This window comes from Chlamydomonas reinhardtii, chromosome 2 (genome assembly GCF_000002595.2).
Source record: "Chlamydomonas reinhardtii strain CC-503 cw92 mt+ chromosome 2, whole genome shotgun sequence".
Taxonomy (NCBI): domain Eukaryota; kingdom Viridiplantae; phylum Chlorophyta; class Chlorophyceae; order Chlamydomonadales; family Chlamydomonadaceae; genus Chlamydomonas; species Chlamydomonas reinhardtii.
This window is the reverse complement of record NC_057005.1, coordinates 6,216,433-6,240,738: the sequence shown is the minus strand read 5'-3', so window position 1 is coordinate 6,240,738 and position 24,306 is coordinate 6,216,433. Positions and strand designations below refer to the sequence as shown.

General features: G+C 66.7%; 3 protein-coding genes across 3 annotated transcripts; 2 read left to right on the top strand and 1 right to left on the bottom strand.

Annotated features, from left to right (window-relative positions):
• The first annotated feature begins 14 nt into the window (after positions 1-14).
• Positions 15-12,340, top strand: CHLRE_02g114100v5 (uncharacterized protein). The gene is made up of 19 exons (XM_043059937.1): positions 15-494; positions 837-965; positions 1,088-1,252; positions 1,497-1,713; positions 1,928-2,026; positions 2,136-2,368; positions 2,599-2,694; positions 2,892-3,130; positions 3,322-3,373; positions 3,637-3,691; positions 3,911-4,038; positions 4,226-7,563; positions 7,704-7,866; positions 8,062-8,259; positions 8,417-8,634; positions 8,849-9,095; positions 9,286-9,459; positions 9,645-9,731; positions 9,962-12,340. The coding sequence occupies exons 1-19, from the start codon at positions 489-491 to the stop codon at positions 10,076-10,078; spliced, it is 5,961 nt and encodes a 1,986-aa protein (XP_042927571.1). The 5' UTR covers positions 15-488; the 3' UTR covers positions 10,079-12,340.
• Positions 12,341-12,673: 333 nt separating this feature from the next.
• CHLRE_02g114050v5 (uncharacterized protein) lies at positions 12,674-17,393 on the bottom strand. Its single transcript, XM_043059936.1, has 6 exons — positions 16,958-17,393; positions 15,785-16,746; positions 15,423-15,548; positions 14,179-15,173; positions 13,765-13,894; positions 12,674-13,409 (listed from the first exon to the last, which is right to left on the bottom strand). Exons 1-6 carry the CDS (start codon positions 17,196-17,198, stop codon positions 13,146-13,148), a joined length of 2,718 nt encoding a protein of 905 aa, XP_042927570.1. The 5' UTR covers positions 17,199-17,393; the 3' UTR covers positions 12,674-13,145.
• A 91-nt stretch (positions 17,394-17,484) lies between these two features.
• On the top strand, positions 17,485-24,285 carry CHLRE_02g114001v5 (uncharacterized protein). Its single transcript, XM_043059935.1, has 6 exons — positions 17,485-18,601; positions 18,946-19,463; positions 19,886-19,976; positions 20,420-20,575; positions 20,796-21,833; positions 22,341-24,285. Exons 1-6 carry the CDS (start codon positions 17,666-17,668, stop codon positions 24,135-24,137), a joined length of 4,536 nt encoding a protein of 1,511 aa, XP_042927569.1. The 5' UTR covers positions 17,485-17,665; the 3' UTR covers positions 24,138-24,285.
• Positions 24,286-24,306: the final 21 nt, after the last annotated feature.

The window sequence follows — 24,306 nt, the reverse complement described above, 5'->3', positions numbered from 1 at the left end:
CACTCAGAAAAGCGCTTACTTTACAAGCAGAACTCGCTGCTCGCTGCACACGAGGTTCTATTCAATACGAAACCCCGCCTAGAATACGACCGGAGAAGCGAAAGAAAGCGGTGCAGAAATCTAGTCGCTTTGAATCCGGCTTGACGCGGACCCCGCAAACACCCCGCGCTGGAACACAGCTTAGGCGCGCTTGCTAGTAAAGCACGGTGGATTTTGCACACAACTGACCGGGTGCTGCATACAGGCAGTTTGCGTACTCACTGTAAAAGCCGGACGCGCAGGCCAAAGACTTCGTCTATTGATGTTGAGTTACCACAGATACATACTAGATTTTATGGACATCTGCAGCGGGCTGTAACATCCTGAAACAAGAAATTATGGGTTTAAGCTCGGCGCCGCCTAGGGAATGCACGCGCAATAATTAGTCTTTGCCTTGCAAGCTGATGGTCAAGTGCTATACCCTGGAACCATGGCGCGGCGGGGCCCGAATGCAGGTGCGCGGATCGACCCATTTGCCCACTCGCGTTGTGCGATAGGCGCGACGACTGAGCTGTGGTATTCGCGACTCCAGTGATAAGTGTTTTGTTATGTGGTGCTGCCAAATGGGGTGGACGTGCGGCTCAGGCAGGCCATGGCCATTCGGGTTGCGGCCCCCAGCTTTAGTAGCTGGCAGCGCACCTCTTCGATAACCAATCAGCGGGGCGTTGCTGTATGTGCCCAGCCCCTCATACGGGCGTTGCCGTATGTGCCCTCGGCCCCTCATACGGTACGTCGGGTAAATGAACAGCACGCCGCGGCCACGACGTGCCCTCTGTGCCTTGTGCGTGCGCGCGCAGACGCTGGGCAAGGTCATACGAGTCTACCCAAGCACCGTCATCGCGCCGCTTCTGGTCACCGCCTGCATGCTGGGACTGGGCCTATCTGGCATGCAGCTGGCAAGCAACTTTTATGCCAAAAGCTCACAGGTAGTGAAGGGGCGCGGCTGTGGGGCGCGGCGGCGGTGGGTTCCATAGGGGGCCTTGCGATAATCCTGAGAGTTGGTGATTGTGCCACCTCGTCATTCATCATGCGTTTTGCACACCTACAGGTGGAGGCAACCGAGGTGGCCGTGGTCGCGGCGGCGGCGCTGCAGCAGCGGGTGGCGGCGGCACTGGCGCCGCTGCAGCTGCTGTCGGCGGTGGCGCAGGTGGCCCCGCAATACGAGGCGGCGGCAGCGTGGTTCGGCCTGTTGGTGCCAGTACTGGCGGCGCAGGTGCGCATGGTGGACTAGCGAGGGGCAAGCATCACGACGAGGCATGTGGCACCGACTGACTTATCCCATGCAGCAAAGCAAAGGCTGCTAGCTAGGGCAGAGGGGCACAGTTAGATCTCTAACTGTGAAAGAGATTCTATCGATCCCTCCCCCTGTTATGCTACTGTTCCTGGCTACACCTTTGCTTCTTATACTTGAAATAGTCATGAATGTAAGCCCCCTGGCCCTGCCTCCGTCCCACCAGTTGCCACGCCCCCAGCTGCCCGAGGGCTCCCTCCGGCAGCTGCTGCTGGCGCCCGCGGGCGTCGTGCGCCAGGCGCACACACCGGCAGCAGCCACACCGGCTGCCGCCACTCCCGGTGCCGCTGGTGCTGATGCGAACACAAGTACTGGTGGCGGCAGCAGCAGTGACACGCCCACCCCGGCAGGCGGGTGGCCCGTTGGCACAGACCTACTCAATGGTGAGCGAGCCGTGGGTGGACCGATGCCGCACGGCTGTTGTTGCGGATGGGCGGGTCACACGGCCACGCATGCACACCTGCAGCCACGGTAGCACAGCCTTAGCATAACTCTTGTTACTCGCAAGTCGTGCAAGGGTGTACGACAGGCATGTTAGGAAGGCAGGCGTCTGCACAACTTCTATGATCCTGCATTCCGAATCCCCCATTGCTGTAGGCTCGGTGCTGGGCGCATCCCAGCGCCACTGCGGTGCCCTGGCGGCCGTGGCGGCGCGCAACCAGACCGTCAGCAGCACATGTGACCTGCCTGTAACAAGTGAGTGCAGTGAGCAGTGGCCCACACACGTTGTTGCAGGCTCCGCCGCAGTTCAGTTTCCGCCACCTGTGCACCTGCTATTTAGGCGCACAACCGTTACCTCCTGCAGGTGCCGGCGTGGGCGGGGCTACTGCTTTGACAGCCTATCACGCCGTCTTTGTTCCCCAGCAGCGCATTAGCGCCAGCGGCAACAGCAGCAGCAGTAGCAGCAGCTCCATGTCGGCTGCAGCTGCAGTAGCTGCAGCGGCTGCGGCGGCCTGGGGCCGGCCGGACGCAGTGAACACGGCATGTGGAGCGCCGTGCCAAGATGATGTGGACACTGGGCTGCAATTTTGGGGCGTGGTGAGCCTTGGGTGCGTGCAAATGTGGTGCTGATTGTGACGGCTTACCTTTCTGCAGTACGTGAACTCTGTGCCGCGCTTTCGGACGCATAAACGTACACACTCAGGCGTGCTTGCGTGGTTGTGTGCTTGATGCGTGCGTGTGCGTGTGCATGCACATGGGCATACCAGGCATTCCGCACGGGGCACGCACCCAGACCAGCCCACGCGCCGCCTTGACGATGTCTGCAGGTGGGGGCGGTCCTCGACATCCCGCTGCTGCTGGCGCGGGTACCCGGCTCGCCACTTGCAGCTGTCACGGATTCCGGCTACAGCTACCGACTGGAGGTAGGGGCGTGTGTGGGCGTGTGTGGGCGTGTGTGGCGGGAGTTTGAGGTTGGGGCGGGCACGTAGGGACACAGTCGGCAGACCTAAACCCCTTAAGCCCGCAACTCTAAACTCAAACACGGGAGCGTTGATGTTCCCCGTTCAGTCTGCCGCGCAGCATTACTCAATCCAAGTAATCCAATCCCACACATACACAGGATGATGCCAACACCGTGATCGCCTCAGCGGGCGGCAGCGGCACAGCATTCACCACGGCATCTGTGACGGTGTCGGCGCCGGTCACACTTCCCGGCGGCAGTGGTCCGGGCTGGACGCTGTACGTGGCGCCGGCAGGTGGCGGCGGCTGGGGCCCCGCCTGGCGCGGCGGCTACACGGCGGCGGTGGTGCTGGTGGCAGTGGGCCTCGGCCTGATGGTGTTCCTGCTGCTGGTGGCCAGGTGCGCCAGGGACGCGGACAGCACGTGCGAAGAGCGTGTGGGTTTCCCACATGCCGCAGACCTACTTGTCATGGAGCGCATGTGCTGGTGCGAATTCCTGATTTGAAGCTACTGAATCGTCCATGTATGATTGCCCCGTCTTCGCTCCTTGATGCGTGCTGCGTGCCGCTGTCCCCTCCGCGCCGCCACAGGCGCAAGCAAGAGCTCATTCTCCGGGCGCTGCTGCCCAAAGAGATCCTGCACGTGAGCAGCAGTCACAGCCGTAACGTGGAGCAGTTCCTGCCTGTGCCGCTTGTGCCGCTGGAATTCCATCACAGCCACACATGCACAGCACTTCCGTGCGCATGAGCACGGACACGTCACACAGATGGTCCACACGCATACGCATGGCATGGTCACATACACATACACATATATTCGTTTTTATCACTTACACTTGCACATACACACGCAACTCGCTTGCATCCTAGAGTAGCTCGCCTTCTCCATTTCCAACAACCCCACAGGACTTGTCGGCCGCCAACTCGGTCACCAGCCTGGGGCGCGCGACACTCGGCGGTGGTAAGTCGTGCCGCGGCGCGTTGCTGTAATCAACCGAGGAGGGGGGCGGGCGTGGGATGCTGATGGCAACGCGGCAGCAACGCCAGACTGGCGTGTGCCGTTGGCCTGCTGTGTTCGTGCAGCCTGCCCATCCGTGTCCTCCTGACTCCAATCCCGTGCGCTCCTGCGCATTGCTGCCGCGCTGCCACCTGCCTGAACCCCCCCCCCCTGCCGTTGCAGACACGCCTGCGGCCCTCATCCTGGGCTTGATCCAGGGCCTGGTCACGGGCCAGCGCCTGCCCGACCTGCGGCACGTGCTCCTCATCCGCACCGCACTGCTGCGCGGCGTGGACGTCTACCAGCCGCTGGTGGGGCCGCGTGTGCGTGTGTTGGCAGGGGCTCTACCCATTCCATGTCGTGGGGTGTCGTGTCATGTCGGGTCGGTTGGGGCCGTGAGGCGTTCGGATCAGGTGCTAGTGGACCGGTGCGCCGCCTTGCCCTGATGCTCATAACCCCGCGCCCGCCTGTGGTACGTGTTTGCGCCACCACTACCAGGACCTGCGAAACCGCATCAAGGACTCGGGCCTGGCCGCCGACGTGACTCAGGCGCTGCTGCGCCAGCTGGGTGCCTTCCCCGGGGCCGGCGGCATCATGGACGGCAGCAGCGGCGCACTGGTCGGCGGCGCCGGCGGCCCAGGACCCGGCGGCGGCGGCGGCGCCGCCGCGTCACAGCCGCAGTATTACTACCTACCGCATGTGGCTAGCAGCAACGGCCGCGTGGGTGGCGGCGGTTTCATGCTCGCAACCGGCGGGTCCACGGCACCCGACACGTATGTGGCCGCCGCCTACGCCAGTGGGGGCGGTGCTGTTGGGGACGGGTCCTTTGGCGACGTCAGTCGTTTCGGCGGCTGGCCATCAGGCGGCGGCGGACCCAACCGCCGCCCCCCGCGACGGGGCTCCTCTAAAGCGTTGTTTGCACAGGCGGCGGGAACAGCTGCATCAGCAGGCGCAGCAGCGGCGGCCGCGGCGCCGCCGCCGGACCTTGACACGCTGACTGGCGCGCTGACGTTCTTGCTCACGCCGCCGCCGCCGCAGCCGCTGCCGCCCCCGCCGCCGGCAATGCTGGCGCCCGCAGGACCGGCGCCTGCGTCGGCGAACCTCTTCTCAGCTCTTCCGGCAGGACTCGGCGGAGCCCCTGCCGCCGTGGATAGCCCGGGCACCATGACGGCCGCCGGCGGGGTCACGGCTGTCGCCAGCGCCAATCACCGCAGAGGTGCTAGTACTGCTGGGGTCATTGGCTGCGGGTCCGGCAACTTTTCGGCCTTCAGAGAGTCGTTTGGTGGCGGCCCCACCGTCGCCTCGCGCCTTGGTGCTCCTGCGGCGGACGCCGGATCCTTTGGAAGCGTGAGCCTGGGCGGCGGAGGGCCGCTGCTGTGCGTCAGGGGCAATCATGCCAGCAGCATTGGCAGCACCGCCGCCATGGCGGCCACGTTTGGCAACAATTCGGCCTTCTATTGGAGCGGCGCCGCCACGCCTCGCGCATCCGTCGACGCCACCGGTGCATCCTCGCCCCTACCTTCCAGTCTTGGCCCCATGCCGTCCAAGCTGCGGGCATCACAATGGCTCAGCGGCACCTGCGGCGCCGGCAACTCACCATCGGCTGCAGCTGCCACGGCTGCAGCAGGCGCCTTGCCCGCCTCTTCTGCTACTGCCCAGCCGTTCCAACGGGCTGCTACAGCCACCGGCATGCCAACGGCTGGCAGCAACGTCGCAACTGACATCGCCACGACCCTGACTACTGCCGCAGCCTCGCCGGTTCCCAGCCTGCTCCTGAGCGCTGCCGCATTGCCGTCTGATCCTACCTCCAACACCACCACAGTCGACGGCGGCGGTGGCACTGGTGGCGGATATGAGTTCGGCGGTGGCCGCGGCAGCTGCGACATGCCAGCCACCACAGCCGCCGTCGCTGCTCCTGCAGCTGTGGCTGGGGTAGGCGCGGTTGCTGACGGGGATGTGCTGATTGACATGCTGGCCCTGGCGGCTGGTGGCAGCTGTGGGGTAGCCGCCGGCGCTGCCAGCGGCGGCGGCGCGACAAGTGGCGGCATCTTGGTGGGCTCGCCTCCAGGCACGGGCAGTGTCAACTTGGATAACGCTTTCATCAGCGCCTTCAGCACCACTGCCGCACTCAGCGGCGGCGCAGGCGGCGGCGGCGGCGGCGGTGGCGGCGGCGCACCAGCAGCCCTCAGCCCCGGCGGCGCAGGCGGCTCCGTTGGCGTGATGGCTGGAGCCGCTGCGGCCAGCAGCGGGACCGGCGGGCTGGGCGGTTTTGTGGGCCTGACCATTGGCGACCGGCCGCTGGTGCGGCGCCCGCCGACCGCCTCGCCGAGCGGCGGCCTTGGGAGCTTCGGCAGTCGCTCGCTGACACCGGTGCTCCGGCAGTTCAGGGAGCTCCGCCGCCGCGCCTCGTCACGCTTCCTTGACGGACCCTCTGGCGGGGTCGGCAGCGCCGCCGCCGCTTCAGCATTGTCGACGGCGACGGCGGCGGCGACCGCCGCCGCCCTGGCGTCGAGCAGCGCCGGCGGCAGCAACACTCCCTTCGGCCATCTCCAGGCGATGCACTCTCATAGTGAGGCCCTAGGAACGGTGGCACCGGCGAGCGCCGCGCAGGTGCAGTTGGCCCCGTTCCTGTCGCACCAGCTGTCGCCGTACCAGACGGTGGGGCCACGGCAGCTGGAAAGCCTCGTTGAGGACGGTTGCATGGCCAGTGGCGACGCCGCGCGTCTTGCGGGTTCTGCCGCTGCAGTTTCGGCAGCGGCGGCGGCGGCGGCGGTGGCGGCGCCGTGCGATGGCGGCGGCCGCCGCAACAGCCTGGCGTCGCGCGTGACGCCGCTGTCGTCGCCGCTTTCAATGACGGCGCCGTCAGCAGTAGCCTACACACCGCTAGACACGAGGTGCATCCACCGCAGCGCCGCCACTCCGGCCTCCTCCAGCATCACCAGCGCTGTGCTTAGTAGCGGCGTGCTGCCGGTTTCTGCTTCTACGCCAGGACCCACACACGCGCCCTCGCCCTCACATGGGCCCTTGCCGCACCTGCCACCCCTCGCCGTCGCCTCCCGCAGCCTGCTCTACCAGCCGCCCAGCCAGCAGGTTTCATCATCACGGCTGCCCAGCAGTCAGCCCCAAACGCCGCTGTCTCCCACGCGCCAGCTGACTTCGCCGCCGCCGGCCCAAGGCGCCCTGTCGGCGGCGGCGGAGCTGCTGCTCACGTCGTGTACTGGCGGCGGCAGCCGCCGGCACGGTGGTGGTGGAGGCGGCGACTGTGGCGGCGGCATGGCAGCGCCGCCGTCCCCACCGCCACTGCTGGATGCCTCCGCCCTCGCTGGCCTCGTGGTACTGCCAGCAGCAGCTTCTGTTGACATGGCGGTTGAAGTTGGGGCCCCGGCGGCAGGAGGAGGCGTGGCCTGGGCTCCGGCTTCCGCTGTGCCCCGCGTGCGCGCGTCCGTCGATATGGGAGTGGCGGCGGCGGCCCTCGCCTCATCACCGTGGGCTTCGGGTGCCCTGCTGCCGTCGGGAGCCCTGGAGCGTGCCTGCCTGCTGTCGCGCCAGCTGCAGCCCCCGCCACAGCTGCGGCTGACGCAACTGCAGCAACAACAGCAACAACAACAGCAGCCACCGCAGCAGCAGCAGCAGCAGCCACCGCCTCCGCAGCCGCCGCCTCCACCTGTGATTGAGGAGGTGGAGCGGCTGCTGGCGGGTGCGGACGCGTGGCAGTTTGACACGTGGCGGCTGGCGGAGGCGACCAGCGGGCACGCGCTGTCGTGCCTGGGGTTCTACCTGCTGCAGCGGGAGGGGCTGATCGCCCACTTCCGCATCCGCCCGCACCGCCTGGCTAGGTAGGGCCTCATTCTGTTGGCAGCCGGAGGGCTCCAGCCACGCGTTTCTTAGCGCATGTATGACAGTCGAGGGCGTGCGTGCCGCCTAACACCGGAGAGATCTGACATAATTTGTGTACGGTGCGGCGTCGCTGCTGCAGGCTTTTGCGCGCCCTTGAAGACGGGTACCGGGCTGACAACCCCTACCACAGCGCCACGCACGCGGCCGACGTGCTGCAGACGCTGCACGTGATCATCCACGGCGCGCAGCTGCACGTGCACTACCTGGACAAGCTGGGACTGCTGGCTGCATATGTTGCGGCGGTGAGTGACTTGGTGCCAGCGCGTGTGCAGTATGCCTGCAGCAGAGGAAGCGTACAAGTTGTCATTGAATGCCTGTGGAGAGTGCCGTTACCGCTATATGGGTACGCCAGTTCCACCATGCGCCCTTGCTGCTTGCCGCCCGTTGTGTCAAGTCAAAACCGCTCTGCCCACGTCGCTGCCACGGCACGTGCGCAGGTTGTTCACGACCACGGCCACCCCGGCCTCACCAACGACTTCCTCATTGCCACACACGACCCGCTGGCGGTCCGCTACAACGACCGCTCGCCGCTGGAGAACCACCACGCCGCCTCCGCCTTTGAGCAGCTGCTGCAGCCGGGGCACGACATCACCACAGGCATGGAGCCTTCGGATCGGGCGGCCTTCCGCAAACAGGTGTGTGCGCACGCGTGCGAGGACTGAAACTCCGGTGCTGAGGAGAGACGCGCGCCTGCCGCAAGGGGCCGCACGCAGGGCGGCTCCACGCCTGCTAATCCGTATACTCGGTTGTATGCAAGTGCGAATTGCGGTCTTGCCGCTTTCCTTCCCCCAGGTGATCGACATGGTCCTGGCCACGGACATGAAGCAGCACTTCGCCATCCTCTCCCATTTCAACACTGTGCACCGACTCCAAGCCTACAAGCCCAACAGCGGCGGCGAAGGCGGCGGCGGCACCGGCGGCGGGCCTGCGGCAGCGACCGGCACCGGCGGAGGTGCTGCGGCACCGGCGACAGCAGAGCGGCCAACAGGCTTGCGCCGGGCCTTTACTGGGTAGGTGCCAGCGGCTGAACACCATGAGGCAAAGCTCGCGGCCTGGCTTCCCACATGCGGGACTGTACCCTTCCTTCCTTGCAGTGCAAAGTATTTCTGTCGCTCTGAGATTCACTTGCTTCGGTACACAACCAGCACGTACGGGGGCACAAGAACTCGCACGACGCAACGGTCAACAGACGCTTGTGTGCAACACCACTTCTTTTACTGTCAGGGAACTGAAGGACAAGGGTTCATCTGCCGGCACGGCATCTGGCGGCACGCTCTCGGGCGCAAATGGCGTTGCTAGCGGCGGCATCAGCGGCGCATTCAGCGGCGCGCTAAGTGGCGCGGTCAGCCTGGCCGCCGGCTTTGTGAACAACAGCTCCAAGGGCTCTGTGGCGGCGGCCACTGCACTGCTGCAGGCGGACGCCGCGCCGCCCCGGCCCCTGGATGACTCAGAGCGCATGCTCACGATGCAGGTGCGTGTGTGTGTGTGTGAGAGAGAGAGAGAATGTGTGTGTGTGTGTGTGTGTATGTGTGCGCGCGTGCCGCTGCAGAGTGGAGGCTGAGTGCGCGCTGACGCTTAGGGCAACTGGCGAGCCACAGCGCGCACATCGCACGTCTGACTGCAACCTTCCAACCATAACCGCACCGCACTCGCAATCGCAGCTCGCGCTCAAGGTTGCGGACATAGGACACCTGGGTGAGGACCTGGAGGTCCACTGCAAGTGGCTGTCGGGCCTGGAGGAGGAGTTCTTCCGCCAGGGCGACAAGGAAAAAGAGTTGGGACTTCCAATCAGCCCGCTCTTCGACCGCGCCAAGCAGGGCGTCAGCAAGAGTCAGGTAACTGCAGTCACCGGGTCTTCTGGCGGCGGGAAATCAACTTTATTACGTATAGCTGACGTGCTTGAATGTTACTGTAGCACAACTCTGTTGGCAGCTGCATTTAAAGGTTTACTGATGTGCACCCGCCGCAAGGCCACATAGACCAAGCTGCCACGCACGCGCCGCACTGCCGATGCACGCAGGGTGGCTTTTTCGAGTTTGTGGCGCTGCCGCTGACGCACGCGCTCACCACCGCCTTCCCCAACGCGTCACCCATTATGGACTGCTTCGTGAGTAGCACACCACGTTATGAGTGCGTGGCCCGCTTGGGCCGCAGGTCGTTGGGCTCCATTGCCCGCCGGCGGCTGCTAAGGCCTCATTATCCGATCTGTGTGGAACCCTCGCTCTCGCGCACGCTTCTTTCCTGCCCGCTTCTGAGGCTCATACAACATATAAATGCGCTTCCCTACCTAAACCCAGGCTTTGCTTCCTATCTTGCCACTTACCTGTGTCTGCTCAGGTCGCAAACTATGAGCATTGGAAGAAGGTTGAGGCCGCAACTGCGCAGCAGGCGGCGGGCGCAAAGGAGCAGCAGGTCACTCCCAAGGAGCGTGACGCCACCCAGCAGCAGCAGTAGCTTGCTTGGCCAGGATGCACGAGTGCTGACGGGGTGTGGAATGTCAGAGTGACACGATCGAGTCTAGCAAGGGCCGTGCCCTTGATGATAATAAGCGTCTACTTGATGTCTCCTGTTTAGTTGATGACTAAATGATGTGCCAAAAGGAATGGTCCGAGTTGCTGCAATTTTGTGGCGTGAGAGCCGCCTCACCCCGTTAGCGGACGTGCTTGGGTGCTGTGCCGCAGAAGGGTGATAAGACGCGGGCATACATCTTCTGAAAGTAGTGGAGCTGGGGTGAACTTGTGAGATGCCCTGAGGCTATCTGGGCCGTGCTTGCTCGCACTGAAAAGGCGTGCGGCTGCACAAGGTATCACAGCAGTGCAAGAAGTGTATGCGGGGTTGCCGGGCATAGGCACGGGCACGTGTCGATGGGTTGCAACGTGCTACGGGGGATGATTTGGGGCGCATGCTTTCCCGTATGCATATGCGTGGTCTTCATGCAAGAGAGTGTAGATGTGTGCATTATGTGTGGGAACAGGGGTTGCATGTGGGCTGTGTGCACGACGGGCGGGGATGCACGCCGGGCTCCTTACACCTATATACCGTCTTGGCTGCGCGCCATTTTGCCGCGTATCCGGTTGTCGGCAGAGCTAGCGTCTTCATACCACACCAAGGCACGACTTGACCATGATGGCGCAGGCCACACGATCTCCGTGAGGCTGCGTGGACGATGCATGGCATGCGGCGGGCCGTGTGGGGTTTACTAGCTGGGTTGAACCAGCTTAGTTTAAATTGTACGGGACGGTTACTGGCTGCAACGTCAGTACGTCATCGAGCACGATGTGAGTGGGTGATAAAAGGAAAGCGCGGCGGCCCTCACGGGCTGCATCTTTTCGTGCTTTTTGCGTTGTCGTGTTTCATCGTCGTGTCGTGTCGTGCGTGTGTGTTTCATCGTTAAGCGCTGTCTCACGGCTAGCTGGGCTTTGGCACGGACGGCGTGCCCTTGTGCACTGCGCTTGTGAGGGGTTGTTGTGCTTGGTGCACACTTCTGGGCGGAGCAAAACACACCAATGAAGATTTCATTGTTCCACCTAGTAATAGACCCAGCGGTGCATGCGCTGGGTCAGATGCGTACGTATTACATTGCCTCGACACTTTGTGTTTGTCGAGCCTGCTTTTTGTCATGATGCACTGGCGCCTTACGGAGAAGCGTACTCCCCCGAATGACTTAACAGCGCAATGGATGTCGTAAGACGAAGGGCGTTGTTAGGATGTTATCAGGGTAGGGTTGCAGGCCGTACGGCGTTAGTTGTTAGGTTTGGGTTTGGAAGCCGTGGGTGCACTGATTGTATGTGGGTATGGGGGCGGCGGCACAAACGAATGGTTGCCCGTGTGCAGTTGGTTCACACGCGGCCGGGCCTTGCAGGATTGCTTTTTACGCTGGCGTGTGTTGTTGCTTGGAGGCGCGTGCTGTGCGCGTCTTCTACCATGTCATCAAGTATGTCATGCGCTTTGTCTGTTTGCAGTGGTGGTGCAGTCCTGTCAAGAGCCGGGGTAGACCTGAACCATGCGCCGCATCTCGATGTGGTGTGGCAGGGTGTGGCGAGGGCAGAACTGATCGCGGCTCAAGTTGCATATATTGTTGCCGTGCCTCCATATTATAGCGGGCACCGACGTTCCACTTTCATTGATTACTGATGCCCCTTCTGGGGTCCAATAGCCAGTATGGAGTTGAGCCGAAAGCTCCAAACGTGCAGTGCGCCCGGAAAGAAGGGAACGAAGACCCCTAGGAACACAGTTGCTGTTCGTGGGTGCGGGCGGGCGGGCGGGCGAGCTTGTTGGTACGGCAACCATCACTGATGCGGTAATGAGGTGTTCACGCTGTGTTGTTATGCTTGGCCGCTGGCCAGCTGGCATGTTTGGTCGAGTCGGGGGCCCGGCGGTGCCTGGCGGCTGCTTAGCCCCTGGCTGTAGCGGCCCTCTGGCGGATGGGTGTGGCTGGGTGGGCTCTGTTGACTCGCTGTTCCCGGGGTAAGAACGCAACCTTACCTTACTTGCTGGTCACGGACATCAAACGGCAGTCTAAATGGTTTCGGCAGTCAGGCTTGTGCTGTAAGCGGGTGATATTGAAGCCCCCCATGTTGAGCGTTCTAATAAGGCAACCGTTCAATAGGGGCCAGGGCATGTGCGTGTCGGGCCCTGCGGCACGGAGCCCTGGATCCCAATGGTGCGACACTGGTTGATGCTTTTGGCCCACAACTTCTGTAACCTACACCGTTTTGTGCCGGGATTCCGCGAGATTCCGGGTTGGGCCGTGTCACCGCGTTTTTGTCGTGGGTCACAATAGCGCGACACAGGTGCACTCGTGTGCTTGTGTGCTCCCAACCAATTCCCACGCTCGTAGGGGCAGGGCGGCGATTGTCAGTCTCCCCAGTTGCGGCAGGGCCCTCCGCTCCTTTGCAACATACCTATGGTATCGGAAGTGGGGCAGCATTCTCTTGCGAGGGCCGATTAGCGCGCGGCCGGGGACCCGGGGTATAGGTGGCCTGGGTCCCAGCGCTGGGGGTGGTGTGCGCAGCGAGCACTACCGGCAGCAGGTCCTTTCATCCGCATCCCACTTCGCCTTTACAACTGTCATCGCACCACCCGCACACAAGCTTGCATACAAGTGAATCCCGAACCATGCATGCTGCTTTCCGTGTTGTGTACCGGTTGCAATGGCGTGTGATGCAACGCCAACACCCACCCCCACACCCCAATACGAAACGCCGCGCGGGCTCTGAACCGCATCGCCGCCGCACCTGCACGACCCAATCCTGCTGCCTGCTCCTGCCCACCACGCAATCAGTCATCAGCACCCGCCGCCCCCTCGCCGACAATCCCTCCCCAATCTCCTGCCCCGCCAAACGCCGGCGGACCCCCCCGTCACACCAGCACGCATGTACAGATTGTACACCAACCGCACCGGCAGCCACGGCCGCTGACGCCGCGCCCCATCCGCACCATGCGCCCCCCGGCACCCACCCACCCTCTCTCACACAGTCCCCAGCCACACAACCCAGCACCAGCACCGCCACGCAGCTGCCTACCGCCCGCCGCGCGCGGCGGCTGCCGCCGCCAGCGCCGGCGGCAGCAGCCCCGGCGGCGGCCCCAGCGGCTGGTGGTTCTGGTGCTGTTGCTGGTGCGGCGCGGTGGGCGGCTCCGGTGTGATCTCCATGAGACGGTAGGGTCGGCCCTCGTCCACAGCCGCCAGCAGTGTGCCCAGGGGGGTGAAGGCGGACGGCGGCGGCGCGGCGGGCGGCGCCAGGGTGCCCTGCGTGCCGCAGATGCGCGAGTCGTGCGGCAGCAGCTGCAGGGGAGCGGGCCGGGGCGGGGCCGGGGGTTGCGGTGAGGTGGGGCCGGGAGGGGTTCCTGGTATGGCTGGTCAGGAGATGGGATGCTTCAGGTTGTTGCCTGGCCTTGGATGGAGGTACAAGGCGGCGGGCATTTATCCCCACGTGATATCCCTGAACTCAAAAATTCATCCACGAATGACTGCAGGGCCGCGCGTGCAGCCAAGCAATGCACAGTTCACAGGCGTTTCGGGCATGCCACACCCCCCAGCCCCCAATCCACCAACAGACATCAGCCATGCCCGCCCACCCGCCCACCCGCCCCCACCCGCCCCCACCCGCCCCCCACCCGCCACCAGCCCACCACCCCACCTGTGCGATGTAGGCCAGGATCATCTGCTCGCAGCTGTAGGGCCCCAGCATGCGGTCGGCACCGCCGCTGGCGTCCAGCCACCACCACAGGGAGGAGAAGGAGTGCTGCCCGTGGTCGCCCTGGAACAGCCTGAGGGAGGGGGGTGCAGGGAGGGGTTTGCGGGAGAGGGGTTTGCCGGAGAGGGGTTTGCGGGCGAGGGGTTTGCGGGAGAGGGGTTTGCGGGAGAGGGGTTTGCGTGTGGTATGGCGTATGGGTTTGGTTGGTGTGTTCGTGGCTTATGTGTAGGTTGCTGACATAGCCGAAGAAAGGCGGGAGAATACGGTACGGACAGCAACAACAAACAGCCGTGCACGAAGGCACAAGGTGGACATATCAATGACACAGATCTCGCGGCTAGCAGCCCCGCTGCTCACTTGAACACGGCCGTCTCAAAGCGGACGAAGGGCGTGGGAATGGGCACCAGCACACCACCCGGAGATGACGACGACGTTGATGCCGCATGCAGCTGCGGCTGCTGCTGCTGCTGCGCCGCCGCCGGCTGCTGCTGCTGCACCTGCGTCTGCACCTGCACCACCACCGGCACCGGCTGCGGCATGGGGATGGGCATGTAGGGCTTGGGCCCGCTGCCATAATGCAGCAGCTGCTGCTGCTGCTGCGGCGGCGGCGGGATGGACTGCACCGGCGGCGTGGGCGACGGCGCCTGTGGGCCGCCGTGCAGTGCCGCGGCTCGCGCCGCGGCCGCCGCCGCCGCCTGTGCGTACGTGGGCTGCCCTGGCGGCGAGCCCACCAGCCCCGGCCCAGGCACCTGCGTCACGTGAGGACCGGCGGCAGCGGCGGATGGTGGTGATGGCTCGGGTGGCGCTGCCGCTGCAGCGGCTGCGACGCCGGCGGGTGCCGCCGCCACAGCCTCCTGCCTGCCGCCGCCGGCCGCTGACGCGCTGCTGGACGCCCGCCCCGCGCCTTCCGCCGCCGCTGGCCCTGTTCCTGTTCCCGCTCCTCCTGCCGAGCCACTGCCCGCAGCTCCATCCTGACCGCCCGTCTTGCTGCCGCTGCCGCTGCCGGTGCTCGCCGGCGGCACGAACGCCGCCGCGCCTGGGTCCAGCGCCGCCGCGCCTGCGCCCGCACCCGCACTCCCACTCGCACCCGCGCCCGCGCCCGCCCTCTGCTGCCCCTGCCCCTGCCCCTGTCCTTGCCCCTGCCCCTGTTGCGCGCGCGCAGCGCCCGCCGCCGCCCCAGCCCCAGCACCTGCCCCAGCACCCGCCGCCGCCGCCGCCGCCCCCAGGTGCGCCTCCAGTCGGGCCTGTGCCTCGGGGCGGCCCAGCACGGCGCGCGCCGCGTCATCAATGAAGAAGTCCACGTCGGCGGCGCCCGGCGGCCGGTAGGTCAGGCCCGGGTGGGTCTCCATGATCTGCATGTGGTGGGCGCGCCGGGTGGGGGCAGGCGGTGGGCGGGAAGAGGGACGAGGGATGTGCGAGGGAGTGGAGTGGAGTGGAGGGGTGCGGAGGCGATGCAGGCTGGGCGGCGCTTTAGGAGCCGTTCCGGCGCGTCGAGGTGTGCACACACGCACACACGCACACACACACACACACACACACACACACACACACACACACACACACACACACACGCGCGCGCGCGCACACACGAACACGCGCACCTGCAGCAGCGCCCCCAGCGGCAGCACCATGCTGGTGGGGATCCACAGGTTGCCCGGCAGCTCCCCGCCGTAGCCCAGCAGGCAGCAGTGCAGCGCGGCGGAGCCGGAGCCCATGCGGGTGCGGGCCTGTCGCGTGGGCGCACCGGGAGGCAGCGGCCGGCAGCGTTCAGGGCCCGAACACTGAGCGGCGATGAGGTCCTACCACCACAGCCCACGGGTGCACGGCCCTGACCCTGATTGCCATGCGTTCGTGCACACGCGTTCGTGCACATGATACATGCACACAATGCACACAATGCACACGCTGCAACACCAGTGCAACACCATTGCAGCACACATTGCAGCACACACTGCAAACGCACCTGGGCTGCGGTGATGTTGAGCGGGCAGCTCCACCGCCCCGTCTCGCCGTACTGCGTCAGCACGCACCACCGCGGCGCCCGAGCCAGCAACGCCGCCACCGCCGCATCCACCGCCGCATCCGTCCAGCTCCCCACCGGGCCCCGCCCGCTGCCGCCACCACCACCACTGCTGCTGCTACTCGCGCCAGCTGCTCCCGCCACCGGCTGGAAGAGCGAGCCGGGCACGCACCACCCCGGCGGCGGCGCGCCGGCACCCAGCGCCGCCGCGCCGATGGCCTCGTACGCGCCGCCGGCGTGCTGCAGAGCTAGGCAGTACACCAGCGGCCGCAGAAAGGACGGCGGCAGCACCGACCGGCCGCCGCCGGCAGGCGGCGGCACGAGGGCGGTGCCGCTGGCGGCGGCGCGCGCCGCCGCGGCGGCGGCGGGCGCCAGCGTCGCCGCCGCGTCCGCCGTCAGGCCGACCAGCAGCGTGTGTCCGTGCACGCGGCGGCTGTTGAAGGCGGCGATGAGGGCGGCGGGCGTGAGCAGCAGCGCGGGCCCGGTGGGCCCGGCGACTGTGTAGTTGGTGTGTGCTAGCCACAAGGCGCCGGCGCCGGCCAGCTGCTCCACGGCACCGCGCTTCACCAGCGACGTCTCGCGGATGCGCCCCACGTAAGCCGGCACCGGGGTGCGGCCGGAGCCCCCGGCGGCGGCGTTTGAGGCACCGGAGGTGCCGGCGTTGGATGCGTTGGAGGCGCCTGCGTTGGAGGCGCCGTAGTTGTTGGCGTGTCGGTTGGGGCCGGTGGGCGCGGCGGCAGTGGCATAGTAGGGGCCCGAGGGGCTAATGGAGGCGGCAGCTGCAGCTGCGGCCGCGGCTGCCGCCGCTGCGGCTGCGCCGTGGGGGTCGTGGCCGTACCAGCCCTCGTCGCCACCCCCGCCGTACGAGGACCCGGGGCCGTACTCCATGCCGGGGTACACGCCGCCTGCAATGGCATGGCGGCGGTGAGGGGGCCACGAGCGGCGTGCGGGGCGTGAGGTATGGAGGTGGAGATCCGACCCTTTGAATGGATCCAGCGCGTGAGCACACGGCTGGCACGCCATGCCCAGGCCCCTCACGCAGAACACACAGCGCCCCGACGCCCACATGTGGTATCCCTTAATATGCCGCAACGACAGCGCGCATCCGCTTCTCACCATCTGGGTACCACTCTGCTCCATAGTTTCCGCCATCCGCGGCGCCGTAGCCAGGGGCGGCGTCGTAGCCGCCCTCATAGTGCGGGACCGCCCAGGGCACACCCCCGGCCGGCGGATACACTGCCTGCATCGGCTGCGGGCCCAGATTAATGCCGGATATCTGGAGCTGTAGGCCCTCCACAACAGCGGTGGCTAAGGGTGTCGCAAGTTGCTGGGCGTGCTGGTAAACGTCCGTGAGCATCGCAGTGTAAGCGTGCTGCGCGACGGGCGGGCCTCCGGAACAGGGCGTCTTCCAATTCGCCTGAGCGTGCTTACCACAATATAGAAAGTAAGGTATTGGGGTGCGTTTCAGAAGCTGCGACGGGGGCCGCCCTTTACACCTAGGACTGGGGCGAGCTCCCGATGCAGCTGCGCGCTGTGCAGCAAGAAATTTTTCTAACTGTTATTTTTTGGTATCTTGTGGTGTGGAGCAAGGGAGGCGCTCGCGACCGATTGCCAATTTGCCCGCGCAATTGCATCGCGGTGTTTTTCTTGGGCCAGCAACCATTACTAGCCATTTCAGATCTTTATGCAATATATTACACACAACCTTGCTGCACCAGATTGCCCTCGCGGCCAATACTCGCAACACCTGCGCTTGCTCGCGGTTCCGGCCCGCGGCAAGCCGCGACGCCTGCTTGCCGCGACCGGCATTCAACACCGGCGTTGATGGAGGCGGAATGCAGCGGGTTTCGGCGGTCGGAGTCGCTCGGGGCGTGCGCGTCAGCGCCCTCGTTGCTGGACCTGCCCCCCGACCTCTTGGAGCGCCTGGTGATTGGCCATGTGCCCGACTGCTCGGCGCCGCAGCTTCGCGCCACCTGCTCCGCCCTCAAGCGCCTCGTGGACCGCCGCGTGAGGCGTGTGGTGCTGTGCGCCCCGCCGCCGCCGCCACCGCTGCCAGGCCACGGTGTCTTCTTGGGTGTCTTGCGGAATGCGGCAGCAGCGGCAGCGGCAGCAGCACCCGCGCTTCATGAGGCGCCAGATGCAGCCGCGGCACCTGCGCCATTAGGAACCAGAAGGACTGATCCGCCGCCGCCTCTTTTGCCGCCTCTTCTGCCCCCTTTTCTGCCGCCACCGCCGCAGCACCCGCAGCTGCAGATCCGCACGGGGCCTTGGGGTGAGGCAACAGAGCTCATCCTGCAGCTGCCGTACAGCCGCCACCCGGGCCTCCCCGCCGACCCCGCCGCCGCCGCCGCCGCCGCCGCCACAACCGGCCCCGGCGGAGCAGCTGACGGCGCAGCTGCAGCTACAGCCGGCACATGCGTCACAGGCGTCACAGGCGGTGGTGGTGGTGGTGGTGGTGGTGGTGGTGGTGGTGGTGGTGGTGGCCCGTGTGTGTACGAGCTGTCGGCGCTGCTGCCGCCGCCGGCGCTGGCAGAGCTGCGGCGGCAGCTGCCCGGGCTGCGCGGGCTGGCGCTGCGGGGGGTGCACCTGCCGCCGCTGCGCCGCCCGCCGCCGCCGCTGCCTCATCAGATGCAGCAGCAGCCGGGGCACCCACAAGCTGCCGACCAGGCAGTAGCTGGGTCGCCCACCAGCACTAGTAGTTGTGCTGACGCGGCCGAGTACGACTACGACTTTCGCGGCCTCAGCGCCATCTCAATCGAGGTGAGAGCGCGGGTCGCCGCCGCACTGGTGACGGGTGGCAGCTGTGGTGCAGCACCGGCTTACCGACCCTGGACGCACCGGACCGCCATCACCTCCAGCGGCCCGCACTTACTGACGGCACCCACGTCCCGCCATGGCGGCATCCCCTGCCCTTCCCATTCACATCTTTACCCCTCCCCCGCCCTCTCCCCTTTCCCCTTCGCCCCCATGCATCTTTCGCCTGTGCCTGTGCTCCGCTAGTATCGCTTGGGTTGTCTGGGCTAGGCGCGGTACGATACTTACATCCCGCCCGCCTCCTCCCCTTTGCCTTGTCATGAATGTGCCTCCCATGCTCACACTCACAGGGTCTGCTGCCTCAGGCCGGCTGCTGCGACGACGACCAGCTGTGGCTGCGGGCGCTGTTGGCAGGGGCGCCGCGAGCCGCAGCACCCGAGGACGACCTCATCGAGTCCTGGCATGGCCCACTGCCCGAGCTGGTGCTGGACCACCCAGCAGTGGCGGGAGGGGCGGCGGCGGCGGCGGCGGGAGGGGCGGGTGCGGCGGCGGCGGCGGCGGGGCCGGCGGAGGTGTGGGTGGCGAGCTTTGCGGCGGCGGCGGCGCGTGTGGGGCGCGGCCGCGGGCTGAATGTGTTCCCGGGGCGCCTGGCGGCGCCGCTGCTGCGCGTTGCAGGTGGCGGCGGCGCAGGGAGCGAGCAGGGCGAGGGTGAGGACGAGCGGCGGCACGCCACCGCCCCCAGCGGCAGCGGCAGCGGCAGCGGCGGCTGGTGCGGCCTTGCGGCGCTGCACCTGTTCGGTCTGACGTTTGTGGAGCCGTCGCGGGACTTCCTGGCCGCGTTCAGCTCACTGAGGGAGCTGCGAATCTCGTGAGTGGTGTGTTTGTGTGTGTGTGTGTGTGTGTGTGTGTGTGTGTGTAAGTGTGTATATTGGTGTGTGTCTGTATAAGTCTGTGTGTAAGTGTGTGTGTCATGGGTGGGCCTGGCTGGCGGCGTCGTGGCGGCGGCGGCAGTCAAGGCCGTGGTGCGGTGCAGTGCAGTGCGGTGCAGTGCCGCCACGTGAGACCCGCGTGGTGGGCTGGACCGGCGGCCGGTGTGAGCCCGACAGTCCAGGCAGGGCTGCCCCACCCACCTGGCCGTGTGTGTCAGCCCCACACCGCCCAGCCAGGCATCCCCTCAGTGTGCCCATTGGCAGGCCGGCTGCCCCCGCCCCCTGCCCCCGATGCTCTTTCCTTGTTCCCGGCTGTTCCTGACCTCGCATCCCCCAACCCCCCACCCCGCACCTGGCGCAGCTGCTGCAACAACTTCACCCGGTCCGGCCTGTCCTGCATCACCACACTCACACGCCTCACGCACCTGACATTCGAGGACGTGTTCTACAAGGTGCGTGCTCGCCTCGCAGCCATGATCCACCCTCAAGACCCAACGCCCATCCCATGCACACACATACACACACACCCGCCCTTACATGCTAATGCATACCACCGCTTTGCCACGCCGCCCACCCCCCGACATTCACCGCCGGCGCCGCTCGCCCTGCTGCTCCACGACGTCTCGGCCCCGTCCGATGCGTATTATTGCTTGCAGCTGTCGCCTCGGCCTGTGCTCCGCTAGTTTGGCTTTGGTTCGGTTTAGTTTGGGCTGGTAATCCAACCCTACCCCATCCCTCCCCTGGCTCTGGCTCCTCGCGTGCGCGTCTGCATCCACCTCCCCCCACCGTGTTTGCCAGCCCCATGTCCAGCGCCTCCCACCTCCGCCACGCCCCACGCCCCCCACCACGCCCCCCACCACGCCCCCCACCCCCGCCCCCCCACCACGCCCCGCAGGAGGGCATCCCGCACGAGCTGTCGGGTCTGTCGGCTCTGACCCGGCTGGCCGAGGCCAACTTCCTGCGGTCCGACTTCTACGGCGACGAGGTGGCGGCCTGGGGCGGCGGCTGGGGCCACTGCCTCAGGAGGCTGCGGCTCAGCTCCACGTGGCAGGTGAAGGGCGGCGGCGGCGGTGAAGGCGGCCTAGTACTAGCATGCGCTTCATCAGTAGCCCCGCGACACCAGGGCTCGCTGCTCGTGTGTTGGTGCGGCCCTGGTCACCTCCACCTCCCCCGCCCCGCCCCCTACGCCTTAGATAATCATATGAATGTAAGCCCCCGCCGCTTCCCCTGCACACCCTTCCCCCCCCCCCCGTCCCCTTCCACCGCTTCAGATGACGCTGGACGCCGCGCTGCTGCTGCTGCCGCGCCTGAGCCGCCTCACAGCCCTGGACCTGCCCGACACCAACCTGCTGGCACCCACCTGGGCGGCGCTGGCGGCGGCGGCGCCCGGGCTGGCGGAGGCGAGGTTCGGCTGGCTGCACTTGCCGGACACGCCGGCGGGGGAGGAGGAGGATGAGGATGTGCCGGAGCTGTTGCCTGACGGGGATGAGGAGGGGGTCGGGATGGCGGGGCTGGCGGCCCTGGGGCAGATGGGGGGCGCGTTCCACGTAGTACTCCTGGAGGAGGTGCCGGGGCTGGCGGGGGCGGCGGCCCTGGGGCAGCTGTGGGGGGTGGGGGGCGGGGCGGCGGAGCAGGGGGCTGGGGAGGTGGCGATGGGCGATGGTGCGGAGGTGGCGGCGGCGGCGGCAGGCGTGGAGCCGGAGGCGGAGGAGGTGCAGCAGGGGCCGCAGGAGGTGGCGGCGGCAGGGGGTGGAGGCCAGCAGGAGCAGGGCATGGAGTGGGAGGCGGCGGTCGGGGCCGACCCCGCAGGTGCGGGCGGAGGAGCGGAGGCCGGAGCCGCTGGGCTGGAGGCGGCGGCAGCTGCGGCCGGGCTTCAGCACCAGTGGCAGCCAGCAGTGGCTGCAGCAATGCTGCACCCGCCGCAGCACCTGCAGCCCTTGCAACATCAGCAGCACCTGCAGCAACCAGCTGCTGCCGCAGCAGCACCAGCACCAGCGGCAGCGGCAGCACCAGCACCAGCAGCACCAGCAGCACCAGCACCAGCACCAGCAGCAGCACCAGCACCAGCAGCAGCGGCAGCAGCAGCGGCAGCAGCAGCGGCAGCACCAGCACCAGCAGCAGCGGCGGCGGCAGCGGCGGCGGCAGGCCACGGCGCAGGCACGGCGGCGCAGGCTGCTGCTGCTGCGGTGCGGGGCCGTCGCGGCGGGCTGCTGCCGCCGCTGCCCTCCCTGCGTGTGTTGCGGCTGGACGCGCCAATGCGCGGCGACGTGTGTGACTGGCCGCTGTGGGAGCTGCTGCCCAACTTGGAGGTGGGGGCGTGTGCGTGTGTGAGGTTGTGTGTTTGTGTTTGTGTGTGTGTGTGTGTGCGTGTGTGTGTGTGTGTGTGTGTGTGTGTGTGTGTGTGTGTGTGTGTGTATGTGTGTGTGTTAAAGAGCACAAACAAAACATTGCGCAAAGACAGTGTATGCGATGCAGCAAAGCGACGTGTGTGTGTGTTAAACAAATACAAACGGAATAATACCGCCATACGCGCGTGCGCAGTTACCCACAAATTCCTACGCCAGTAACCGAGCTCCGCGTTTGTCGATGTTGCCCCAGTTGTCACCGTGAGTATACTCACCCGCATATGTTGCCTGTGTGTGTATGCGTGTGTGTGTGTGTGTGTGTGTGTGCATGTGTGTGCGTGCGTGCGCGCGCCCATGCCGCCCAACGTGCACGGTCCGTCGCCCACCATGTCCACGTGTCCTTGCATCCCTTCCCTCCGCCCCTGCCTCCCACCCTCCCTCCCTGCCTCCCTGCCTCCCCCCGCCCCTCAGGAGCTGCGTGTGTGTGAGGACCTGGTGGCGGTGGGCACACAGGCGCGGCGGGACCCGCGGGTGTGGGAACGACTGGCCGCGTGGCCCGCAACCGCCCTGTGGAACCCGCCGCCGCCGCCGCCGCCGCAATCGCAGCCGCAGACACAGCCGCCCGCGGAGCCCCCTGCACCGCAGTGCGCAGATGATGTCGCGGGCGCGGTCGGCGTGCGTCTGGGTGCGGGCATAAGCGCATGCGCCAGCCCAGCTGACCAACAGTTGGAGGCGGAGGTGGGGCCTGACCACGCGGGCGTGTGGGCGCGGCTGCGGCGCGTGTCGGCGCCCGCGTCCTGGCTGCCGCACCTGCCCGCCTGCTGCCTCGAGCCGCGGCTGCAACAGCTGCGCCTGCTGCCGCTGCCGCCGCAGGCGCAGCCGCAGGCGCCGTTGCTGGCGCGGATGACCCCTTTTCCTGCTGCTGTGGGTGCACAAGGGTTGGGGCAGCAGCAGCAGCAGCAGCAGCGGCAGCAGGCGCCGCATGAGGTGCCGCATGAGGTGCCGCCGGGGCTGCGCGAGTTGCGCGAGGTGCGGGGGTTGCGGCTGTTGCGGCTGCGCGAGCTGGAGGTGCCTACTGACGTGGCGGCGCTGCAGCTGGCGGGCGCACTGATGGCAGCCGGCGGCGGCAGTAGCAGCAGTAGCAGTAGCAGCAGTAGCAGTAGCAGTAGCAGTAGCAGCGCAGGTGGTGAAAGTGCCTCAGGCGTAGCCAGTGGATGTGGAGGCAGTGGAGGCGGCGGCGCGGTGCGGCGGCTGGTGATCAGCCAGACGTACGGTGCCGCACTGCTGCAGCTGGCCGTGGCGACGGCGGTGGATGATGGGGTGTGCCCTGCGGGTGGCGCTGCGGGTGCTGACGCCGGTGCTGCGGGCGTTGGCCACGCGGCCGCCTCGGGGGCTGCTTGCTCCTCACCCACCTACCCGCCGCCGCCGCCGCCGCCACCGCGGGTGTTCCCGGCCCTGGAGGAGGTGGTCCTGGCGGGGGTTCTGCAGCTCGTGCAGCCAACACACACGGCCGGCGGGGCACAGGAGGGCCGGGGCTGTGCAGCACTTGCCGGAGTGGCGGCGACCGGCAGCGCTCCCACCACCGGTGCTGGCGGCCAGGCGGGTGGCGGTGCTACCGGCGGTTCTGGTGGTGTCGGTGATGGTGGTGCTGGAGCCGGGGGTGGTGCCGGGGAGGAGCTGGCAAGGGCCGCGGCCGAGCAGGCGCCGCGCTTGCGTCAGTGCCAACGTCAGTGTGAGTATCAGTGGCGGGCCTACTACTGCCAGCTGTTCACGGCACTGGCGGCACGCGGTGTGAGGCGGGTGCTGCTGCGGCCCAGTGGCTGCTGCACACCCGACCTCTGCGCCGTCGGCAGCAGCGGGTGCTGCGGCAGGCGCGGTGGCGGAGGCGGCGGAGCCGGTGGCAGCGGGGAAGGCGGCAGCGGGGAAGGCGGCAGCGGGGGCGGCGGCGCTGCGGGCGGCAGCGGCCCCGGGGGTGACACCTGTGACGCCGCCGGTATCGAGGCGGCGGTTCCGGACGGGGCACAGGTGGTGGCGTGGTGGCGGGAGTGGCTGGCGGGAGCGGCGCCGCCAGCGGTGGCCGAGGCTGGTGTTAAGGAGTCGGCGCCGGGGTCAGCAGGGTGTGAGATGCTACGGCCGAGGGAATGGGAGGCGCTGCAGGGGTTACAGGTGGAGGCGCTGCCCCGGCAGTCTCGGATGGACCTGCGTCGGGGGCTTGGAGAGGCGCCCGCGAGAATGCACGCGCGCCGGGACGTGCGAGGTTATTGGTAGCTTCGAGAGCACACTCTGAATGTCCAGAGCTGTTGCTGAGGCGAGGGGCTGTGTGCGGGCTAGCAAGGGGGTCACATGGTGGTGGCACGACATGACCGAGTGACCGTTCCCATCCTGAACACTTAACCCTGTGTAATGGTATACCAGGTAGCTTGATGAACATAGAAGC

Coding starts and splice junctions, on each gene's coding strand:
- CHLRE_02g114100v5 (XM_043059937.1), top strand. Junction 2,695..2,891: donor GCTACAGCTACCGACTGGAG/GTAGGGGCGTGT, acceptor ACACATACACAG/GATGATGCCAACACCGTGAT. Junction 9,096..9,285: donor AGCGCATGCTCACGATGCAG/GTGCGTGTGTGT, acceptor TCGCAATCGCAG/CTCGCGCTCAAGGTTGCGGA.
- CHLRE_02g114050v5 (XM_043059936.1), bottom strand. CDS start 17,198: ATGCTCACGGACGTTTACCAGCACGCCCAGCAACTTGCGACACCCTTA. Junction 15,174..15,422: donor CGCTGGGGGCGCTGCTGCAG/GTGCGCGTGTTC, acceptor CACCACATGCAG/ATCATGGAGACCCACCCGGG. Junction 13,410..13,764: donor TCCTGGCCTACATCGCACAG/GTGGGGTGGTGG, acceptor GCTCCCCTGCAG/CTGCTGCCGCACGACTCGCG.
- CHLRE_02g114001v5 (XM_043059935.1), top strand. CDS start 17,666: ATGGAGGCGGAATGCAGCGGGTTTCGGCGGTCGGAGTCGCTCGGGGCG. Junction 19,464..19,885: donor CTGAGGGAGCTGCGAATCTC/GTGAGTGGTGTG, acceptor CACCTGGCGCAG/CTGCTGCAACAACTTCACCC. Junction 20,576..20,795: donor GGCTCAGCTCCACGTGGCAG/GTGAAGGGCGGC, acceptor CCACCGCTTCAG/ATGACGCTGGACGCCGCGCT.